Source organism: Barbus barbus, assembly GCF_936440315.1.
Source record: "Barbus barbus genome assembly, chromosome: 9".
Classification (NCBI taxonomy): domain Eukaryota; kingdom Metazoa; phylum Chordata; class Actinopteri; order Cypriniformes; family Cyprinidae; genus Barbus; species Barbus barbus.
Genome location: NC_136737.1, coordinates 18,035,234 through 18,055,542, shown reverse-complemented (window position 1 = coordinate 18,055,542; position 20,309 = coordinate 18,035,234). Strand labels below are relative to the sequence as shown.

The 20,309-nt window shown below is 42.2% G+C and overlaps 1 protein-coding gene across 1 annotated transcript in view; it reads right to left on the bottom strand.

Annotated features, from left to right (window-relative positions):
- Positions 1 to 20,309, bottom strand: part of LOC306874752 (low-density lipoprotein receptor-related protein 1B-like) — a gene marked incomplete at its 5' end in the record, with an annotated part of 280,259 nt that overhangs the window by 143,666 nt on the left and 116,284 nt on the right. Inside the window, 5 exons of the mRNA XM_079424987.1 lie at positions 629 to 873; positions 2,431 to 2,595; positions 2,910 to 3,114; positions 4,388 to 4,585; positions 5,588 to 5,833. Coding sequence (XP_079281113.1) covers positions 629 to 873; positions 2,431 to 2,595; positions 2,910 to 3,114; positions 4,388 to 4,585; positions 5,588 to 5,833 — 1,059 coding nt within the window. The remainder of the gene's footprint in view (positions 1 to 628; positions 874 to 2,430; positions 2,596 to 2,909; positions 3,115 to 4,387; positions 4,586 to 5,587; positions 5,834 to 20,309) is intronic.

The following is a 20,309-nucleotide window of genomic DNA, read 5'->3' as shown; positions in this document are numbered from 1 at the left end:
TTCTAATTGACATTTTTGAAAGTGCATTTAGTTTTTAGAAGAACAATAAAACAAAACAAGATCAAATTAAACATTTCTCAAAAGAACTCAAAAATAAAAACATCCTTTTGTTTCTGTTTTGGTACATCTTTTGGTTCTAATTAGAAAGTGTAGTTCGTTTTAGAAGGAAAATAAAACAAAACGAAAAGAAAAATAAAATAAAATAAAATAAAATAAAAAATACAATAATTCTCAACTCAAAAACTCAAACATAAAACATTATTTTGTTTCTGTTGTGGTAAGTATTTTGGCTCTAAATGAAAGTGCATTTAGTTTTCAGCAGGAATATCAGAAAAGAAATGTGACCTTGTAGTGTTTGACTGTCTGTTTCATGTTTCAGAAATGATGGGAATTCTTGATAGGAATCGAGGGAATTCTTGACAAGACAGCTTTGCAGCCAATTAGTCCCTAAAATCTTCTAGTGAGAAATGGGAATGTGCCAAAACTGGGTCATTGTATGCTGTTAATCCAACATGACAACTTCGTTCAATCTAGAGATTTCTCTCATTATGTTCCGTTGGATCCTTCAAATCATCATCTCTTTCAAAGCCTCTCTAGACAGTTTTGAAATACAGTGAGACATACGTACTTTGTGGCTGCCTGCTAGGATGGTATATCTCCAGATCGAAGGGTTGGGCACTGGTTTTTTGGATCACAGTCACATTGGTTCCGGTCCATTTGTTGGCTTTGGTCAAAGTGTTGGTCCTCCAGTCAGTCCAATAAACATTCCCACCAAAGAGAGACACGGCAAATGGGTGAGAGAGGAACTCGTGTCCTCTGAGAATTTCAATCATCCCCGTTCCGTCATATAGAGCAGAGTATATAGCGTCAGATCTGAGGAGGGATAAATCATTTTCTTAATAATAATCAGAGTATTTTAAAGTCACATGAAATCAAAACTGACCCTATTCACTTTCTTAATAAACACTGTCATGCACTGTTTCAACAAACAAATAATCTCATTTAATTCTGAATTCCGACAAAGCGATTAACTGAATTGAATTGAACAAAGTCATTTCAAATCAAATCAACCTGAATTTAATCAAACTGAGCTTAATAAATTGTTAAACCCTGATTTATAACAAATCAATTACCTCAACTTCATTGAGTCAAATCAACCTCAATCGAAATGAATCAAATCAAACATGGTTTAACTTTGAATTAAAACCATTCAATTAGCTGAACTTAGTTGAGTAAATCAACCTCAAAATGTAATAGTTTCAATTTGAATTACAACAATTAAATTAAATGAACTTAACTCGTTTAAATCAAAGTGAATCAAATCAACCCCAAAAAACTGAACCGAAACGAATCAAAGTTAATTCAGTTTAACTCAGAATTACAACAATTAACTGACCTCAACCAAATAGTTTAAAATTAAATCAACCTGAACTATATCAAATAAAACCAAACTTACTTAAAATTAATTTAACTGAACTGAGTGGTCAAATCAACTTAAATTGAACGGAATCAAATCAAACTTCATAAATCTTGTTTACAGTAACTCCAAATTATGCCATTTAACTGAACTGACATTAAGTCATTTCATATCAAAACAAAACATCAAAATGAGCAACATCAACCAAACTGAAACAAAATGAATCAAACGAAATCTATTTGAATTTCATGAAATTAGGCTACAAAAATAAAACTGCTTGTAAATGGCACAGTTTAGCGTTCCATTAGTAAAAACAAAACAACATACATTGAACATTCTGTACATTTTTACTACAAACACAGTGTACTCCCAATAAATGAGAGTATTCAGTCTAAAAGAGTCAAAATATTCTGTAAGAAGGAGTTTAGTGTCCACTGATGCTTTAATGTCAAGAGACTGTTCAGAGAAAAAGACAGAAAGAAAGAAGTGCTGTTGACAGACCAAAAGAGAGAAAGAGAGATGTGTGATCTGAATATAGCTGAGACAAAAATGAGGCAATCGAAAGCCGAGAATTGATCAGATTCTTCATTAAGTCCAAGAATCTCATTATCTGAATATTAATTTGGGCACATTAGGAGCCACCGGGCACAAGAGGAATTGAACTAGCGCAGTGAGAAATGCAAGATGAGAGTTTATGAACGAGTCAAGACAGCAAAATTGCTACGCCGCTGCTTTGTAAAATACAAAAAATACTTGATGGGCAAAATTATAATCAATAGTAATAGCATATCTCTGTCGGCCTGTCATTTCATCGCCAGCGGAGGTGGATCTCAAATTTGAACTGGTACAAAAAACACATCAATCATTCAACAAAACGAGCTCTTGAATTTGTTACCAATGACTTAGCTTATTCCCAATTCCACCTTCTAGTTTCCATCCAAAACATTCCCAAACAGTTTTGTCTTGCAAAAAATGTCAAAAACCCAACAGAAGAGTGCTTGTATGCTTCTTACCGGGCATCTGTCCATACTATCCTGCTCTCCATGTGGTCCAAGGTCAATCCATTGGGCCAAGCCCCGGAGTCCATGTCCTTGAAAACAACATGTCGCCGTTTCCCGCTCATGGAAGCACCTTCGATGCGAGGAAACGTGGCGTCCCAGTCGGTCCAGAACAAGGCGCTGTTGACGACAAAACTGGATGTAAAAATCTACCTTAAACGACTTTCAAACGAGGGTTACTTGCAAACCACATACTCATTAAAAGCATTAGCACAATTACAAAATAGGTAAGAATGTGTAATGGCTCAATTTCATGGTAATATCCCTTCTGGAAATCATTTAAAAACTCCTTTATGGGTATTTAGACGGGTTCATTACAATTCACAAACCACCGAATGGAGCTATCAATCACTGAAGTTGTTCATTAAAGCTATGAAGTAATTGGAAAACTGGTGTTTTGCTGTTATTTTCTTCAACTGTAGTGAAGAACGCACCCCTGCCCAGGGTCCACGGCGATGGCCCGAGGGTGCTCCATACCCCCGGCGATGAGGGTGGTTCGTAATTCGCCATTCAACTTGGACACCTCAATCTGGTCCAGGTTGCTGTCGATCCAGTAGAGATTTCCTGCTATCCAATCAATGGCAAGGCCTTCTGGAGTGGCTAGACCATGCTGGACCACCACCTCGATTGACGAAACACCTGCCAGAACAACAAACTGGGTTATTATAATGGAAATAAATGGTTGTTAGGCTCTTAGCTGATCGGTCATGCTCAAGATTACTTGAATTTGGCATCTGGCAAGTGTAATTTGGTACCCTATGAAGTGTGTGAAAAGAAACGTTAGCGTAGCCCTCAAGACAAAGTGGTTCCTACTTTTTTCTCTCTCTGTTTCTCAATATCTATTCATCAGTTCCTTTGTGATCTGAGTGCAAATTACTTCTCACACGTTTCGAAGCTGAAATATTAACACAGTGTTAAGTTAATACAACAGTCTACTGACTGTTGTATTAACTTACAACAGTCAGTAGACTGACTTTGCTTTTTAAGTGTAAATCAGAGCTAAAAAAAAAAATAACTTCACAATATGTTGGACAGCAAGAATCGTGAAAATGAGAATGAGAACAAAACGTTTCCCTGCTAATAATTTTGAAAATAGCAATATTTGCACTTTGATCATTGATCTGAATGCAATACAACATATACATTACTTAACATAAATGTACCAATTAATTTGATTAATTTTTATTATTTTATTAAAATAAAGAGGTATTAGTCACTCCTTAAATATTAATAAAATTAAATTAAATTCAATTAAAAATAAAATTAAATTAAATAGTCATACATAATGAAAAATAAAAAATAAGTAAAAATAAATAAGTTAATAATATTTAAAATGAATAAATTAATTTCATAATTGTAAAGTAATTTTAAGTTGTATCTACATCTATACATATCTATTTATGTCTATTTATTTATCATCTATCAACAGATAGACAGACAGACAGACAGACAGACAGACAGACAGATAGATAGATAGATAGATAGACAGACAGACAGACAGACAGACAGACAGACAGACAGATAGATAATTTTGTCAACCAAAGTGTTAACAGCATTTTGAAAACATGCTGGAGTGAATGAAACCTGTAGTAAACACTAGATTTGACAATACTTATAATATATTTTGACACATTATTCATGCTTGTATCCGTACTGGAGTGACAGGCAAGGGAAACAGAAATTGGGAGAAGCAGGAGGTTGCACCTAAAAGTGCTTTCATCCAAAATAATTCCTTGACACAAACTTTGTTTTCTGTAGTACTGCAGTTTTCAGTCCCAGCACTCAAGCATCATCACTGTAAATTCCACTGATGCACTGTAAATTCCACTGAATCATATTATAGCCTGTATGGTATAATAAAGTCATAAGTATTAATGCCATCATAAACTATGTAAAAAATTGTGAATCATACCGCCGCTCTCTGACAGCTTCCCACGGTAAATTTTGTCCTCTACGACGTCGGTCCAGTACAGCAGGCTCTGGCTGAAATGGAAATCCAAAGCGATGGTGTTCCTGAGCCCAGGAACTAACAGGCTATAGTCTCCCCTTTGCAGGTTGATGCGGCGAATTTCATGTCTGATGGAAAAAATTATGAACGCCTCAAAAGGATCTACAAAAAAAGACAGAAAACAAACGGTAAAGAGAATAAGAACACATGCAGCAGGACCGTAAAAATGCAAAAGTAAGTTTAATGTTGACAAGTTGGTTCTATCAAATCACAATAAAAAGTCTTTGTGTGTATTTTTGAATTTACAATAAATTGCTAGTAAATTAAATAAATTGCATTGTAGGCTAAATCGATAAATGTAAAATTGGCAAAAAGCTAAATATTATCTGTCAAGTCAAAAATTCAATTCAAGATACATTACTGAAAAATTTCAAGATGTTAAAGACTAAGATGTTAAAAAATAAAATTAAATAAAATAAAAAAAAACTACTACTACTAATAATAATAATCTTCAAATAAAATGTTAGCACATTCCAAGCTATGAATAAACAAATAATGTTATGTGGTATTATGTGGCTGGCATCTCTACAAGTCTGAGACTGGACAGAAAACCTTATGTGGACTGCAAAATCAATTGTAGCTGGCCGTTTCAGTTCGGACAAAAACTAAAAGCATTTTGACAGCTCTGAAAACTGAGTTGTGTGTTTCAGTAAAAGCTTGTTTTTTTGTTTTTGTTTTTTTTATTAAAACATTACTTAGTGCTCTTTGCACATCATCATCTTCACTCCCACCAAGTGCGCTGGAGTCTGAATTCTCTGATCTTTCCCAACTCACTTCTGCTCTCAGTAAAGTCGAGTCGCTAAAATGAAACGCATACATATTAAACATGCATTTTACACCTTAAAACTGACTGCACAATCCTCTCTCTGAAAGTAAATATGAATAAATGTGCACTAAATTAACTTGCTTGTCATCTTGCAGCCATTTATCTGTGTTATTTACAGCACAGACATTCAGGGTCATTTGGTTCCCCTGAGGTTAATTGCCTTGTGGTTTGGACTGTAATCTGGTTTTAACCCTATTTGGGGTTGAACCTCCAATTTTCATGTGAAAAATTCAGATTGTTAACAAAGGCCAACCAAGAATCAACAGGCCGCTGTTTACCTGTACTATAACAGCTGTCTCCATCAGGTCCAAGACTCCAGCCTGGATAGCAGGAGCATTTCACAGTGTTCTTGTGTTCTTCGCACACTTGGCTGCAGCGTAGGTGCTTGGTACAGTAATCCAGAACCTCACATGTCCGGCCGTCCGAACCCAGCTGGAACCCCGCTGGACAGGAACACACGACCCCTTTACCCGGCGCCACCGAGCACTCGTGACTGCAGCCGCCCTTCCTCACCGAACACTCATCTGAGATGGAGAGAAAAAGCAGGCGAAGTGGGTTATTGTCAGAAAGAACGGAAGAAACTGTCACTTCAGAAGAAAACAGCAGGGTCCGAACACTGAGGCAGCAAGAACTGATGGAATTCCTCAAAAGACATACGGCCGAACAGCAGGGAGCTGTAGACGCTTGGAGGAGTGAAGGAAATCGCGGAGAAAGAACAAACAAGAAAGAGTTTGGTGCTTCCTGTTTGGTCCTCCAGACTATACACGTCTTGGTCAGCTAGAGTGATTGGAAGCAAGTGGACTGACTCAATGAGATCTTATTTCGCTCCATAGTTTCTCACAAAAGCAGGCCTTAGAGAATGCAGGCCTGTTTGCACTCTCAAACAAAAGCGCAACCTTTAGCGGTACAGCAGCTTGTCACTGTGAAAGTACCTTTAAAGGTGGGGTATGTAATTTTTCAAAAACACTTTAGAAAACTTTAGAGTCGGGCTGAGTACCAAAACAAACTTGTAGCCAATCAGCAGTAAGGGGCGTGTCCACTCTTGATGCAGAGGAGAGAGCACTCAGTGCACATGACGTACATTAGCCGAGCCGAGCAACAACAGAAAGATAGAGATGGTGTATAAAAAAATAAAAGAGGAAAATGTCTGCAAAACAAAAGGCTTACCGTGTCTACACCGGACACAACAGTTGTCATGTCGCACCGTGCTGCAAAAGTTAATATCTGTCTACACTGGATGTGACAAAGCGACTGTTGAAAATCATTTGAAATTTGTGTCAATACGTCATAAATAGAACACAGCAGCAGCTTATTTGTCGTGTCGTGGTGTCGCATCCAGTGTAGACAACATCACTGCTTATGAGTTCTATAGTATTTTGTTGCGCCGCTCGCGTCCGGTGTAGACAGATTTTAGCTTTTGCGGGTAACTGGCTGGGTTTCCATCCAACTATTTAAATTATGCGCAAAATCAGAATATAAAAAACATGGGTGAATAAGCACCGCTTTTATCCAATGAGTCAAAGAGAACAAAAATTCTGGGTAAAGGATGATATTCAAAAAAAATATCCAAAAACTCTTTGACTGTTTTAAAAGATTTATCAACTTGGTTTTGTCATGTTGTTTGAATGAAGACAGACAGATAGTTGGGGGTAACACAAGTTATGTAATCAAATTACTTTTCTTTTTTTTGTGTGTGTTAACAACTGTTTATTGAATTTTAATCTGGGAACAGTAGTGCAAAACAAAAAGCAGCTGTACAAATTTAGAACCCAACACCTGGTAGACTTCAAAAAATAAAATAAATAAATAAAATAAATAATAATAATTAATTAATATTAATAGATAAATAAATAACAAGTACTTAAACAAGTACTTAAAAGTTTTGAACCAATGGAATAGATATAGAAAGGGACATGGAATCATGTCCCTGGGAATTTTAGAATTGAGGGGAAGTAAACATGACTTACTCCAATTAATTTTAAACCAAGAGAGAGATCCAAAATGGTCAAATAAATTCAATACACGAGGAATAGAATGTGACGTCTTCTCCAAAAACAATAAGATATCATCAGCAAACAAAGAAATATGATGATGAGTATATTTATGGGAGAAACAGTTTCAAATTGTCGGACTGCTTGAGCTAAGGGTTCCAGGGATAGGGCAAATAACAGAGGAGAAAGCGGGCAACCCTGACGAGTACCTCAATGTATAAAGAATGGGTTAGAGTGAACAGCACCTGTGAGAACAGTGGCTGCTGGATTGGCGGACAGAACTTTTATCATATTTATGAAACTCGATCCTAGACCCAGATGCTGTAGAACCACCCATAAATAGTTCTGCTCTAGCTGGTCGAAAGCTTTCATCGCATCTAGACATAATACTGCACATGGGGAGGACGAAATATTAGTTGAATTAATAATATGATATAACCTGTGTAAGATATCCGAAGTGGAGCGAGATTTAATAAATCCTGTTTGGTCATGATGAACTAGCCTATTCATAAATTTCTCTAGACGACGAGATAGTACTTTAGCATATAATTTAACACCAGTCCCTATCAAAGAAAGTGGTCTGTAACTAGAACAGGAAGTCGGATCTTTATCTTGTTTTAACAAGAGAGAAATAACAGCTATATTAACAAATGGGTGAAATGAGCCTTGAGTAACTGAAAACTGTATCATATCTAACATGAGGGGGCCTAAATCTGACCAAAAAAGTAGCATACAATTCTATTGGAATACCATCTATGCCTCGGGATTTCCCTTTGTTCATAGATCAGATTGCTGACTGACTCCAGCTCCTGAAGAGTGATCGGTTCAGCCAGGTATTCTGAATCTGAATCTGACAGCCTAGGAACATCAAGGTTGGAAAGAAAAGATGCAAAAGAGTCAGGGTCACCATCAGCAGAAGAAGTACAGAGGTTAGAGTAAAAAGAGTGGAAAGCGATATGAATGTTTTTGGGTCTGTCATAATGAGCCCAGATTGAGATTTCACTGCTGAAATATTAGCAAACTTTTCACTGTTGCGTAATCTTGCGTAACGCCAACTATCCACCAATGAGGATGAGGTTACACATTGTTGAAATTTGTCAGAACAAAAAGATTGAGAGTGTGATTCCCTTGGACCAGATCCATCTAGGATATGCGACATTACAGAATTTGTATTTGCACCCAATACAATTTCAAAATCCGAAAATTTCAAGAGATAGGTTGACAAAAACAGAGAAAAAAGTAGGGTCAGGAGTACAAGGGGCATAAACTGAAAGAAATACAATTATTACAATATTCCTATTCTCCACTATTGTTTTTATATGTGTTATTCTACCATCTGTATCACAACCTTCATCTAAAATAGTAATATTTAAAGTCCTCCGCACCAATATTAGGACATCCTTGGTTTTAGTATCTGAAGATGAGTGAGATACCACTTCATAAAACGTATTATTACACCTGTGTATGTCCTCCTCTTTCAAATGGGATTCTTGAACTAACACTATATCAATCTTTCTTCTTCTGAAAAAATCCAGAAACCTATACGTTCGTGAGGGCCATTTAGGCCATTAATATTACAACTCAGAATATTAAGGTCAGTCATAGATATCAAACAGAATTACTGCATAATAAGACAAAATACAAGTTTGAAAATAAAACCGGTTGAGTCTACCATTAAACCACCTGACATGTGAGAAGCGAACTCATTCCGCATCGCCGTCAACTCGGTACTTATGAATGTCCTCAAAGTGTGTAACAGTGTTCGCCATCTTGTCTACCATCTCACTCCATGTCTGGTGGCTTGAATTTCTTCTTATTCGGAGAAGCTGACGGAGACAACTCCTGCTGTTTCCGATTGTATGCCATCAGGAAAAGTATTATTAACGAATAAAACTTAAAATAAAACGAAAAAATCTGCAAAAAGGGGCCAAACGTACGGAGCTCTACTCAAGTGCGACTAGGTTCATGAGTACGTCACGTGACTCTCAGATTACTTTTCCAAATAACTAGTAAAAGTAAAATTACCTTTTAAATTTAACTTATTCGCAAAGTCATATCATATATCACTAAGAAAAGTGGAAGTGTGATGTCTGTGTTTTAACCTTAATTTTATGAAGCTACTAGAATATTTTGTGCGCAAATAAAACAAACAAAAACAAAATACTTTATTCAACAATGTCTTCTGGGCAGTCAAGATTCAAGATTCAAGATTTTTATTTGTCACATGCACAATTATACAGAGTATAACCAGCAGTGAAATGTAATTCAGGTCCGCTCCAAGGACAGTGCAATTGTATAGACAAATATTAAGAAAAATAATAAAATAAAAGATAAAAAAAATATTAATATAAATGTGCACGTCAGTATGTTGTTGATATAAATAGTAATATAACAGGAATGTGCAAAAGAATGTGCATAAAAGTTGTACAAGGTATGTAAATAGCAGCAATATGAGGTAGAGAAAAATTATGAATAGCTTAATTCATTGATATAGTGATGTTAACATGGAGTCAAGTGATGTTATGACACAGAGTTAGAGTTTAGGAGCCTGATGGCCTGGGGGAAGAAGCTCCTCCTAAGTCTCTCAGTTTTTGCCATCAGGCTATGGAAGCGCTTACCAGATGGAAGCAAAGTGAATAGACGGTTACCAGGGTGATTAAAGCCCTTGATAATTTTGACAGCTCTACTTTTGCAGCGTTTGAGGTAGATGTCCTGCAGAGAGGGGAGAGCAGACCCTGAGATGCGCTCAGCTAAGTGCACAACTCTCTGTAGTGCTTTGCAGTCCTGATTTGAGCTGTTTCCATACCACACTGAGATGTCGTGGCCTAATGTTTAGAGAGTCTAACTTGTAACCCAAGGTTGCGGGTTCGAGTCTCAGGTCTGGCAAAGATTGTAGGCGGGGGAGTGGATGACCAGTGACCAGTGTTTATAGAATTAAGGTTGAACCACTGATGTCACATGGACTTTTTAAAAAATGTCCTTACTACTACATTTGGGCTTTGAACGTGGTTGCTGAGTTGCTGTCTTTGGAGGTTCAGAAAGCTTTTGGATTTCTTAAAAAATATCTTAATTTGTGTTCTGAAGGTCTTACTAGTATTGACTCTACAGGGGTACAACAGCTTGTCTCTATAGCAGTACCCTTATAAGTTCATAGCAGTACCTTAAGGGTACATATTACTATAAAAGGTAGAAAAACTTTTTTTCTTCTTTTTCCCCAGTGTACTATAGGTATGCTCTTCCAGTATATCTGTTCTTCTAAGTTTTTCTTCCGGTGAAAGCTCGGAAGCACTAAACAAGCCTCTTCCACCCTTATCACTTTATTGTGATTTATAGCTGAAGACTGATTTGGATGATGTAATGTGACTGAAGTGGTCCCATGGTAAGATGCTAAATGGAAAAACGTGGTTAAGTATTAGCTAAAACTGTCAACTAGCAGAATATAGCAGCTAGCCACTTGGGTAATAACCACAATAATGCTATTTCTAACAATGATGATAAAGCATGCATTTGCTGCAAACGGCTTTGTTAATCCTCTGTGTACAATATTAGTGCACTTGAAGGGAAAACAAAATCAAATGAACATTAAAAAACAAGTTCTGAATAACTACTAAGACATAGAAAGGTGACTATTAAATAATTTTATGTTAAAAAAATGTATCCCAATTAATTATGCAACAACTATAAGAAATCCGTTGGTTTGATTCCCCCTAAAAATTTAAGAGGCCAGAGAGGGATTCAAGGTAACACCACCTTGAACATCAAGTGGTTTCAAGGTTTAAATGAAGTGTCTAGCACTGACAGAGGATAATGTATCCATAAACCTCAAGGCAGTCATGTTGGAGTTGCGGAGTGAATAAAAATGTGCTAAACACTCAAATGGAAAACAACAAAGCACAGCCAGAAGAGATGTGGGGAACAGAAATGGATCATTGATGAGGGAAAGGAGCATGAAAAGGTATAAAATGGCAAGTGAACGTACATTCAATAAAGCTAGGGTGCAATCTGGCACTAGTGATGCCAAGGAGTTGTGAGGTCTGAGCGAAGCTACTAATACAGTAGAGAAAATTTAAAACGTTTCAGCAGGGGAATAATAACTGTTTTTGGACTGAGAGACCATTTAAAAATTCAGTTTAAAGGGTCATATTCAAAAAAACAAAAAAAATCCATCTTGACTGTGAAAAGGTCTGATTTTATCATCTTGGTTTTGTCATGTTGTCATTTGACTAATCTATCTATCTATCTATCTATCTATCTATCTATCTATCTATCTATCTATCTATCTATCTATCTATCTATCTATCTATCTATCTATCTATCTATCTATCTGTCTATCTATCTATCTGTCTATCTGTCTGTCTGTCTGTCTGTCTGTCTGTCTGTCTGTCTGTCTGTCTGTAGAATAAGGTCATGTAGAATAAGGCATTAATATGTGCTTAATTACTACTAATCCGTCCGTCTGTCTGTCGGTCCGTCTGTCTGTCCGTCCGTGTGAGCTCTATCTGTCTGTCTGTCTATGCTCTATATATCTGTCTGTCTGTCTAATTATTTTATCTGTCTGTCTGTTTATTGTTAAATTATTTTGACTTTGACTTGAATGATTTTTAGACAGACAGACAGACAGACAGACAGACAGACAGACAGACAGACAGATAGATAGATAGATAGATAGATAGATAGATAGATAGATAGATATGTCACAGGCCGGGGCGGGTGACCGGACCTTTCTACACCGCCCCTCTGAACCGTACCACCTCAAGGAGCTAGCCGAGAACACCACCAGACCAGACAATCAGATAAAAGATACAAAGTTCATCTTTATTGAATTAAAAGTATTTTTAAGATAAAATGGCACTCGATCCACTCCTTCTTCTTAGAATCCTCTTCGAAGCAGGCCAAGACAGCGAGAGAGGAATAACTCAGACAGAGAATGGGAAGTACGTAGAACTCACAGCTTTAACAGGTTCTCCAAGCCTTAGCAGACTCTTCGCTGGACTCAGACAAAGGATGGAGGGTTAGTATAACTCACAGCTTTAACAGGCTCTTCGCTGGAATCAAACAGAGGATGGAGGGTTCGTATAACTCACAGCTTTTACAGGCTCTTTGCTAGACTCAGACAGAGGACGGAGGGTTCGTATAACTCACAGCTTTAGCAGGCTCTTTGCTGGACTCAGACAGAGGATAGAAGGTACGTATAACTCACAGCTTTAGCAGGCTCTTCACTGGACTCAGACAGAGGATAGAGAGTACGTATAACTCACGGCTTTAGCAGGCTCTTCACGGGACTCAGGCAGAGAATAGAGGGTACATATAACTCACAGCTTTAGCAGGCTCTTCGCTGGACTCAGAGGATGGAGAATGCATATAACTCACAGCTTTAGCAGGCTCTTCAATGGACTCAGGCAGAGAATGGAGGGTACGGATAACTCACAGCTTTAACAGGCTCTTCGATGGACTCAGACAGAGAGTAAAGGGTACGTATAACTCACAGCTTTAGCAGGCTCTTCGCTGGACTCAAACAGAGGATGGAGGGTACGTATAACTCACAGCTTTAGCAGGCTCTTCGCTGGACTCAAACAGAGGATGGAGAATACGTATAACTCACAGCTTTGTATAATGTACACTCAACAAGCACTGGTTAGCAAGCCCCAACGCCCCTCAAGCGAGGCAATCCAGCAGGTCAAAGGCACAAACAAAGGCAAACTTTACTCCCCACACTCGTGTATTCAACAAAGCACTCGAAAACTTCACATGTGCAAATGTCCACCACACACACTGCAATCCACACACTCACAGTGAACTAGGGCCTCTGCTCGTAGTTCCGACCGAATGCCTCCGTCTTCGATAGCACTTTAACTCAGGGACAACCGGGAAGATGGATAACAACCAACAGTACTCACTTGGGGAAAATCAAATCAACATGATGTTTAGTTTGTAAACCCACAATCATCAGAACGGCTCTTATCTGCAGGGGCCAAACCCTCGTCTTCGATAAATTTGAACTCAAGACGACATCAAAGGTGGGAAACGGCAGGCAGGAAGACAGCGAGAGAGATGGACGTCAACAAGTATACTGGCTTCGAGAAATTAGAACATCAGAAAAGTTAGTTCCTGACGTTGTTGACGTTGCACCACATAAGGCAGGGCCTCCCACCGGTCACTAAGTTTACCCTTCCCTTGGCGCCGATTGTCCCGTACCAAAACTCTCTCTCCGGGCAGTAACGGAGCCTCCCATGCCGTCCGGTCATACAACCGCTTGTTTTTGGCAGCGGCTACGTTTATTCGGTCAGTGACCTGTTCATACGCCGAGTGAAGTTGTTGATGATGTCTGCCCACCCAATCAGTCAGACTCCCCGTCTCTCCGGCCGCAGCCGTTCCCAATAGCAAATCCATGGGTAGACACACGTGTCTCCCGAACATCAGGTAAGTTGGCGCATACCCGGTGGTGCTATGCACACTATTGTTGTAGGCCTGTACCAGGGCGGGAAGACTATCCACCCAGTTACTCTGATGGTCCGTGTCCAGCGTCCCCAATAAGCCCAGCAGGGTCTGGTTAAACCGCTCACACCCCCCGTTACCCTGAGGATGGTACGGCGTGGTGTGAGTCTTCCTACACCCATAAAGTCGACACAATTCCTTGACAATCTTGGACTCAAAATTTGGCCCTTGATCTGAATGCAGGGTCTCCGGGCACCCAAACGGTTGAAACACCGTCCTCCACAGAGCGTTTGCAGTAGTAATAGCCATCTGGTCCAGAGTTGGAATGGCCCAAGCATATTTCGTGAACAGGTCAGTTACCACCAGGATATTCTGGAAGCGATCCGTCGGTCGACCCAACGTCAGGAAGTCCATAGCCACGATGTGCAAAGGGGCCTTGGGCCGCATAGGGGCCAGCGGAGCTCGCACCTCCTTTCTAGCTTTAAAGAGCGTACAGCGCTGACATTTCTGGATGAACGACTTCACGGACGCCTCCATCCCTGGCCAGTGGAAATACCTCCGCAGCAGGGACACCATCCTCTCCTGCCCTTGATGTCCCAACTGGGTGTGGTAAGCTTGTAACAGGACCTGAATCTGACCCTCGGGTACCACCACCTGACACACAGCTTCATACGTCACTGGGTCTCGGATAGACTGACAAACCACCCCATCTCTCAGACAGAGCCTCTCCCACTGCCCGAGGAGTTTTCTCACTGCCTGTGTCTGGGCCTGTCTTTCTGCCGTCTCAGGCCATAACCCCTGGGCTAACCAGGACCGTATCGCCACTAAACCGACATCCTCATCCTGTCGTTGCTTCCATCGCCGTGGGTCCCAGCCCCAACTAACGGGGGCTTCCTCCAAATGGGACCCAGGTGCTTCCACAGCTCCTACCATGAGCTCCTCCTTGCGTCCAATGGAAGGCACCAACGGAGGACCACGGGCCTCGACCTCCGGGAGTCTGGACAGCACATCGGCATTAGTGTGTTCCCGGCCCGGTCGATACTGAAGTTGGTAGTCATAGTTGGCCAGTTGCGCTACCCACCGTTGTTCGACTGCCCCCAACTTGGCCGTCCGTAAGTGGACCAGAGGATTGTTATCAGTTACTACGAACACCTTGGCTCCCCACAGGTAATCCTTAAACTTTTCACACATGGCCCACTTCATGGCCAGCAGTTCGATTTTAAAGGAGCTGTAGTTAGAATCGTTTCGTTCGGCGGGGTGAAGACTTCGGCTTGCGTAAGCTATAACTCGCTCCACTCCCTGCTGCCGCTGGGCCAACACGGCTCCCAGGCTGATTTTACTGGCATCAGTATACAGGACAAAGGGCTGGGTGAAATCCGCATATGCCAGGATGGGAGCCTGTAACAGCTCTTGCTTGAGCCTCTGAAAGGCCCAAGCGACAAGAGGAGACCCCCGGCCACGGGGACGACCTGAGCCCGTGAGGAGCTGATTTAGCGGCTTAGCGATCTTCGAAAATGTTTTGATAAAACGCCGATAATACCCCACGAAGCCCAAGAAAGATCTCACTTGTCACACTGTTTTGGGTGGGTCCCATCCTTGAACGACCGACACCTTTTCAGGATCCACAGAGACTCCAGAGGCGCCTACACAGTGGCCCAGAAATTTCACTTCTTTACGGAACAGTTGACATTTCTCTGGTTGTAACTTCAGCCCGTACTTTTCCATTGCCCGAAACACCTGTTCCAGATGCTGGAGGTGGGATTCAAAGTCTGGGTAATAAACTATGACATCATCTAGGTATACTAACGTGGTGTCCACCAACTGGCTGCCCAGACACCGCTGCATCAGCCGCTGGAATGTGGCTGGAGCATTGCAAAGGCCGAACGGCATCCGGTCCCATTCAAAGAGCCCGAAGGGGGTAGTAAACGCGGTCTTTTCCCGATCCCCCTCCTCCACCTGCACCTGCCAGTACCCGCTGGCAAGATCTAATGTAGAATACCAGGCGGCTCGAGTCAGGCTGGTAAGAGAGTCCTCAATCCGCGGTAGCGGGAAGGCGTCCTTCTTAGTTACTTGGTTCAATTTACGATAGTCTACACAGAACCTCCAGGCTCCAGTCTTCTTTCGTACCAAGACGATAGGAGCTGCCCAAGGGCTACTACTCTCCCGAATAATCCCCTTCTCCAACATCCCCCGCAAAAGGGTACGAACCTCAGAGTAGAGAGTTGGCGGCACCGGACGATACCGCTCCCGACTTGGTGCGGCATCACCGGTAGGAATCTGATGTTTTACAACATCGGTACGACCATAATCCTCATCGTGTGTAGAAAATACGTGCTGCCATTTCGCCAGAAAATCCTGGAACTGTTGGGTATGACTCTCTTCCAGCCCCTCTCCTCGCAGGGATTCTCCCCGAAGATGAGCCGGCATCCCCTCTCCAGAAAGACTCGAAGGCTGGTCCACTCGCCTCAGGGCCACTTCGACCACCGTAGAGCTCAATTGACAGAAGCTAACCTCCCCACCTTCTCTCACTTGTTGGGGGCTCACTGAGGTAACTCGGGCTAGTCGTTGATGCGGTACAGGTTAACGGGATAAGGATTCACGTTCCGTACTCTCACAGACACTCGGCCCCGATGGGCCACGGCCAGTCCTCGAGCCACCTCCACGCTCTGACAATCCCAATGGGGCTCGACAAGGACCCAATCCTCCGGTCCATAGGCCCGAGCAGGCAACCGGGCCCAAATAACAGCCTCACTCCGAGCCGGGATAGACAGGGCATATCGACAAGCCACCCGGCCAGTATCCTCACGGTCTCTTTGGGAACGGGCCGTGTGGATCCGGCGACAATCGGCAACAATACATTTCCATTCCCATTTCTCGGCTGGCGGAGCGGCTCGAGTGGGCCTAGCTTGAAACAGTTCCTCCCAACAATCCATTATGACATTCGTGCCCAAAAGGGCTCGATGCGCCCCCAAGCAAGGGTCTCGAACAACCACAACCCCCTTATGCGGCACGGTGACCCCATGGATCTCAAAGTCTGTGAGCAGGTATCCAATGTAGGGGATGTCCAAACCATTTGCCCCTCACAGGGTAAGCCAAGGAGCCTCTGCCCCCTGTAACCATTGGGCACTGAACAGTTCTTTAGACAGGCTTTCGGAGAATAGAGTCACTTGGGACCCGGTGTCCACTAGGCACCGGACTTTAACGCCGTTCACCTGAATCTCCACAAGGGGGCAATGCCCGACTAAACTGTCTCTAAAGCCAGTAGATGAAGAAGGGTCCATCGAGGGGGTCCCGGACACTTGACCCACAGTAGCCGGTAACTCTAAAAACCCCCCTGTGAACCGCGGCGAGAGCCGCACTGGCGACGATAATGTCCAGATTCTCCACAACCATTACAAATCGGGCGACCCTGTTCGTCCCACTGGAATCTAGGGCCGGCAGGCTGGAATGGGCGTCTTCCTGGGTCTCGACTCCCATCCGAGTAAGAACGTTCCCGGGGTAAAGTCAGAGGAGGCCGTTCCCGGCGGAACTCCTCCAGAAGGGTCTTAGACAACTCGGTCATTTGTTCACGGACATCCTTCATAAGGTCAGCACGTAAGGTGTGCCTCCAATCGGACAGCCCCAAAGGGGTAGAGTCGCTCGTTCCACTGGCGGCCATGCAAACGGAGGGATCCGCCGTCTCCGCATGGTCCAACTCCAGAGCCAACGCTTCTCTCCGCAAATCCTCGAACGTCAACCCGGGGTCCCGGCGGAGCTGCACCCGCAAGCTCTGACGAACAGGGCCTTCCCGGAGCCCGAGGAGAAATTGGTCCCGCAACAGGGTCTCCTCTCCTCCCAGACCATGATCACATCTCCCCTTCAGCCTGGTAAACTGCTCCCGCAATCGTAGACCAAAGGCCCGTAAAGTTTGCCGGGGTCCCTGTTTACAATTAAAAAACTGAGTCCGGAGGACAGCTACTGGAGTGGCATCGCCATACTGCCCGGCCAAGAAATCAAAAATAGCTTGGGCCGTAGCTCGGATCTCTTCAGGTGCGGCCTGCACCTCTCTCTTGGCCTCGCCTTCAAGTGAATTCAGGACGAACTGTAACTTCTGTGGGGCGCTTAGCCCCTGAAGTCCCGCCAGGTACTCGACCTGAGCCTTCCATTCTGATAAGCTCAATTCCGAGCCTGGTCCCCCATACCTCTGGGCCCAGGGAGCACCCATAAAGATAGGCGTAACTTGAGGCCGGCCCACCGGCAAATCTTCGTCTGCCATCGGGGGGTCTCTGGTCGCTCAACTCAAGGTGGAAACCCTGCCGACTACGCCAAATCTGTCACAGGCCGGGGCGGGTGACCGGACCTTTCTACACCGCCCCTCTGAACCGTACCACCTCAAGGAGCTAGCCGAGAACACCACCAGACCAGACAATCAGATAAAAGATACAAAGTTCGTCTTTATTGAATTAAAAGTATTTTTAAGATAAAATGGCACTCGATCCAGTTCTTCTTCTTAGAATCCTCTTCGAAGCAGGCCAAGACAGCGAGAGAGGAATAACTCAGACAGAGAATGGGAAGTACGTAGAACTCACAGCTTTAACAGGTTCTCCAAGCCTTAGCAGACTCAGACAAAGGATGGAGGGATAGTATAACTCACAGCTTTAACAGGCTCTTCGCTGGAATCAAACAGAGGATGGAGGGTTCATTTAACTCACAGCTTTAGCAGGCTCTTTGCTGGACTCAGACAGAGGATGGAGGGTTCGTATAACTCACAGCTTTTACAGGCTCTTTGCTAGACTCAGACAGAGGATAGAGGGTAGGTATAACTCACGGCTTTAGCAGGCTCTTCACGGGACTCAGGCAGAGAATAGAGGGTACATATAACTCACAGCTTTAGCAGGCTCTTCGCTGGACTCAAACAGAGGATGGAGAATGCGTATAACTCACAGCTTTAGCAGGCTCTTCAATGGACTCAGGCAGAGAATGGAGGGTACGGATAACTCACAGCTTTAACAGGCTCTTCAATGGACTCAGGCAGAGAATGGAGGGTACGTATAACTCACAGCTTTAGCAGGCTCTTCACTGATCAACAGCCTGCAAAGATCCGTCCCTGCCCCACTTTCTCTCCTCGCGATCTCTCACTCCCTCTCACACTGGTTTCCTTCCCTCTTTATCCCCCACCATGTCTTTTTATAATCCACGTCTCAATTACAGGTCTCAATCGCCGATCGCCACCCTCGCATCACGCACCTGACACTCATTTCCTCATCTAATCACCCGTTTACTCACAACTCATGGGACAACCGGAACCGGCCAGGTGTTACACCGGTACAGTTCCGGCAGGGAAACATCCTCCCAAAAAAAAAAGGTTCCACCTGCCTCTAGTCACTCCGTGATAGATAGATAGATAGATAGATAGATAGATAGATAGATAGATAGATAGATAGATAGATAGATAGATAGATAGATAGATAGATAGATAGATAGATAGATAGATAGATAGATAGATAGATAGATAGATAGATAGATAGATAGATAGATAGATATTTTTTCAAGTAACTAGTAAAGTAACACATTAACACATTTTTAAATTACAAGAAAAGAGTTACTTTGTTTTCCCATTTATTTGCTCTTCTGTCCTCGTTTTGAGAGAAATCAGAATTAAAATATTGCAATGCTTTCCTTTAAAAGTAACTTTCCCCAACAATGGACAGATTCAGTGAGGGTCCAGCTGTATGTCAAATCTCATCGGATTGCATTAAAAACAAACTGTAATTCACAATCCATAGCATCAAGAAGATTGGAAAATATTTGGGTCCCCAAAGGCCAGCAGATCCATTCACACGTCTTCTGTAGCACAGAGAAAAGCAGCCACAGGGCAAAAGCTTGCAAAGCCCAGTGAGGTCAGGAAAAAAGCTGTTGATAGTTAAAGATATATAGAAGTATAGAACCGGCTAAGCATTGACAATCTGGTTGGAGCATTTGAGAGTTGCACACTAACAAAGAACAAAAAATGGTGACCTATTTCTCTTCAAGACTCACTCAACAAAGCTGGGAACGTGATCTGGAGGCCCATTCATCATGATTAGTCCTATTATGTGCAGGCCAGGTCTGTTTTAAACAATATTTATCTAGCTCAGAAATTTTTATGGAATGTTTCTAGACCACTGGGTTTTGACGGTTTTGTGTTTATCCTGACCAGGGCGAGTGCATTCATCTCTGCCAGCGGCTAGCAGGATTTGGGTTCAGCCCAACTTTCATTGCCATATTCAAGATATTTTAGCAGGACATTGAGAGTGTGCTTAAAGTTAATGGGGGTTTGATTGGCCCTTTTAAAATTAATAGAGGCATTAGACTAAAATGCAATGTTAAATGCTCTTTTCAGGCCCGCTGAACCTGCGCATGCTGGAATTTGTGCTACAGCTTTTCAATTCAGCACCAACACAAATGACACATTTAGTTAAAGGCCAGTGAGATATAAAGATAAAATGCAATAAAACGATAATAATATAAAACAATTTATATTAAAATAAATGTATTTTGAATTAAGTTCATTATTCTTAGCTTAAATGGCAAAATTATTTATTTTTTTTATTTA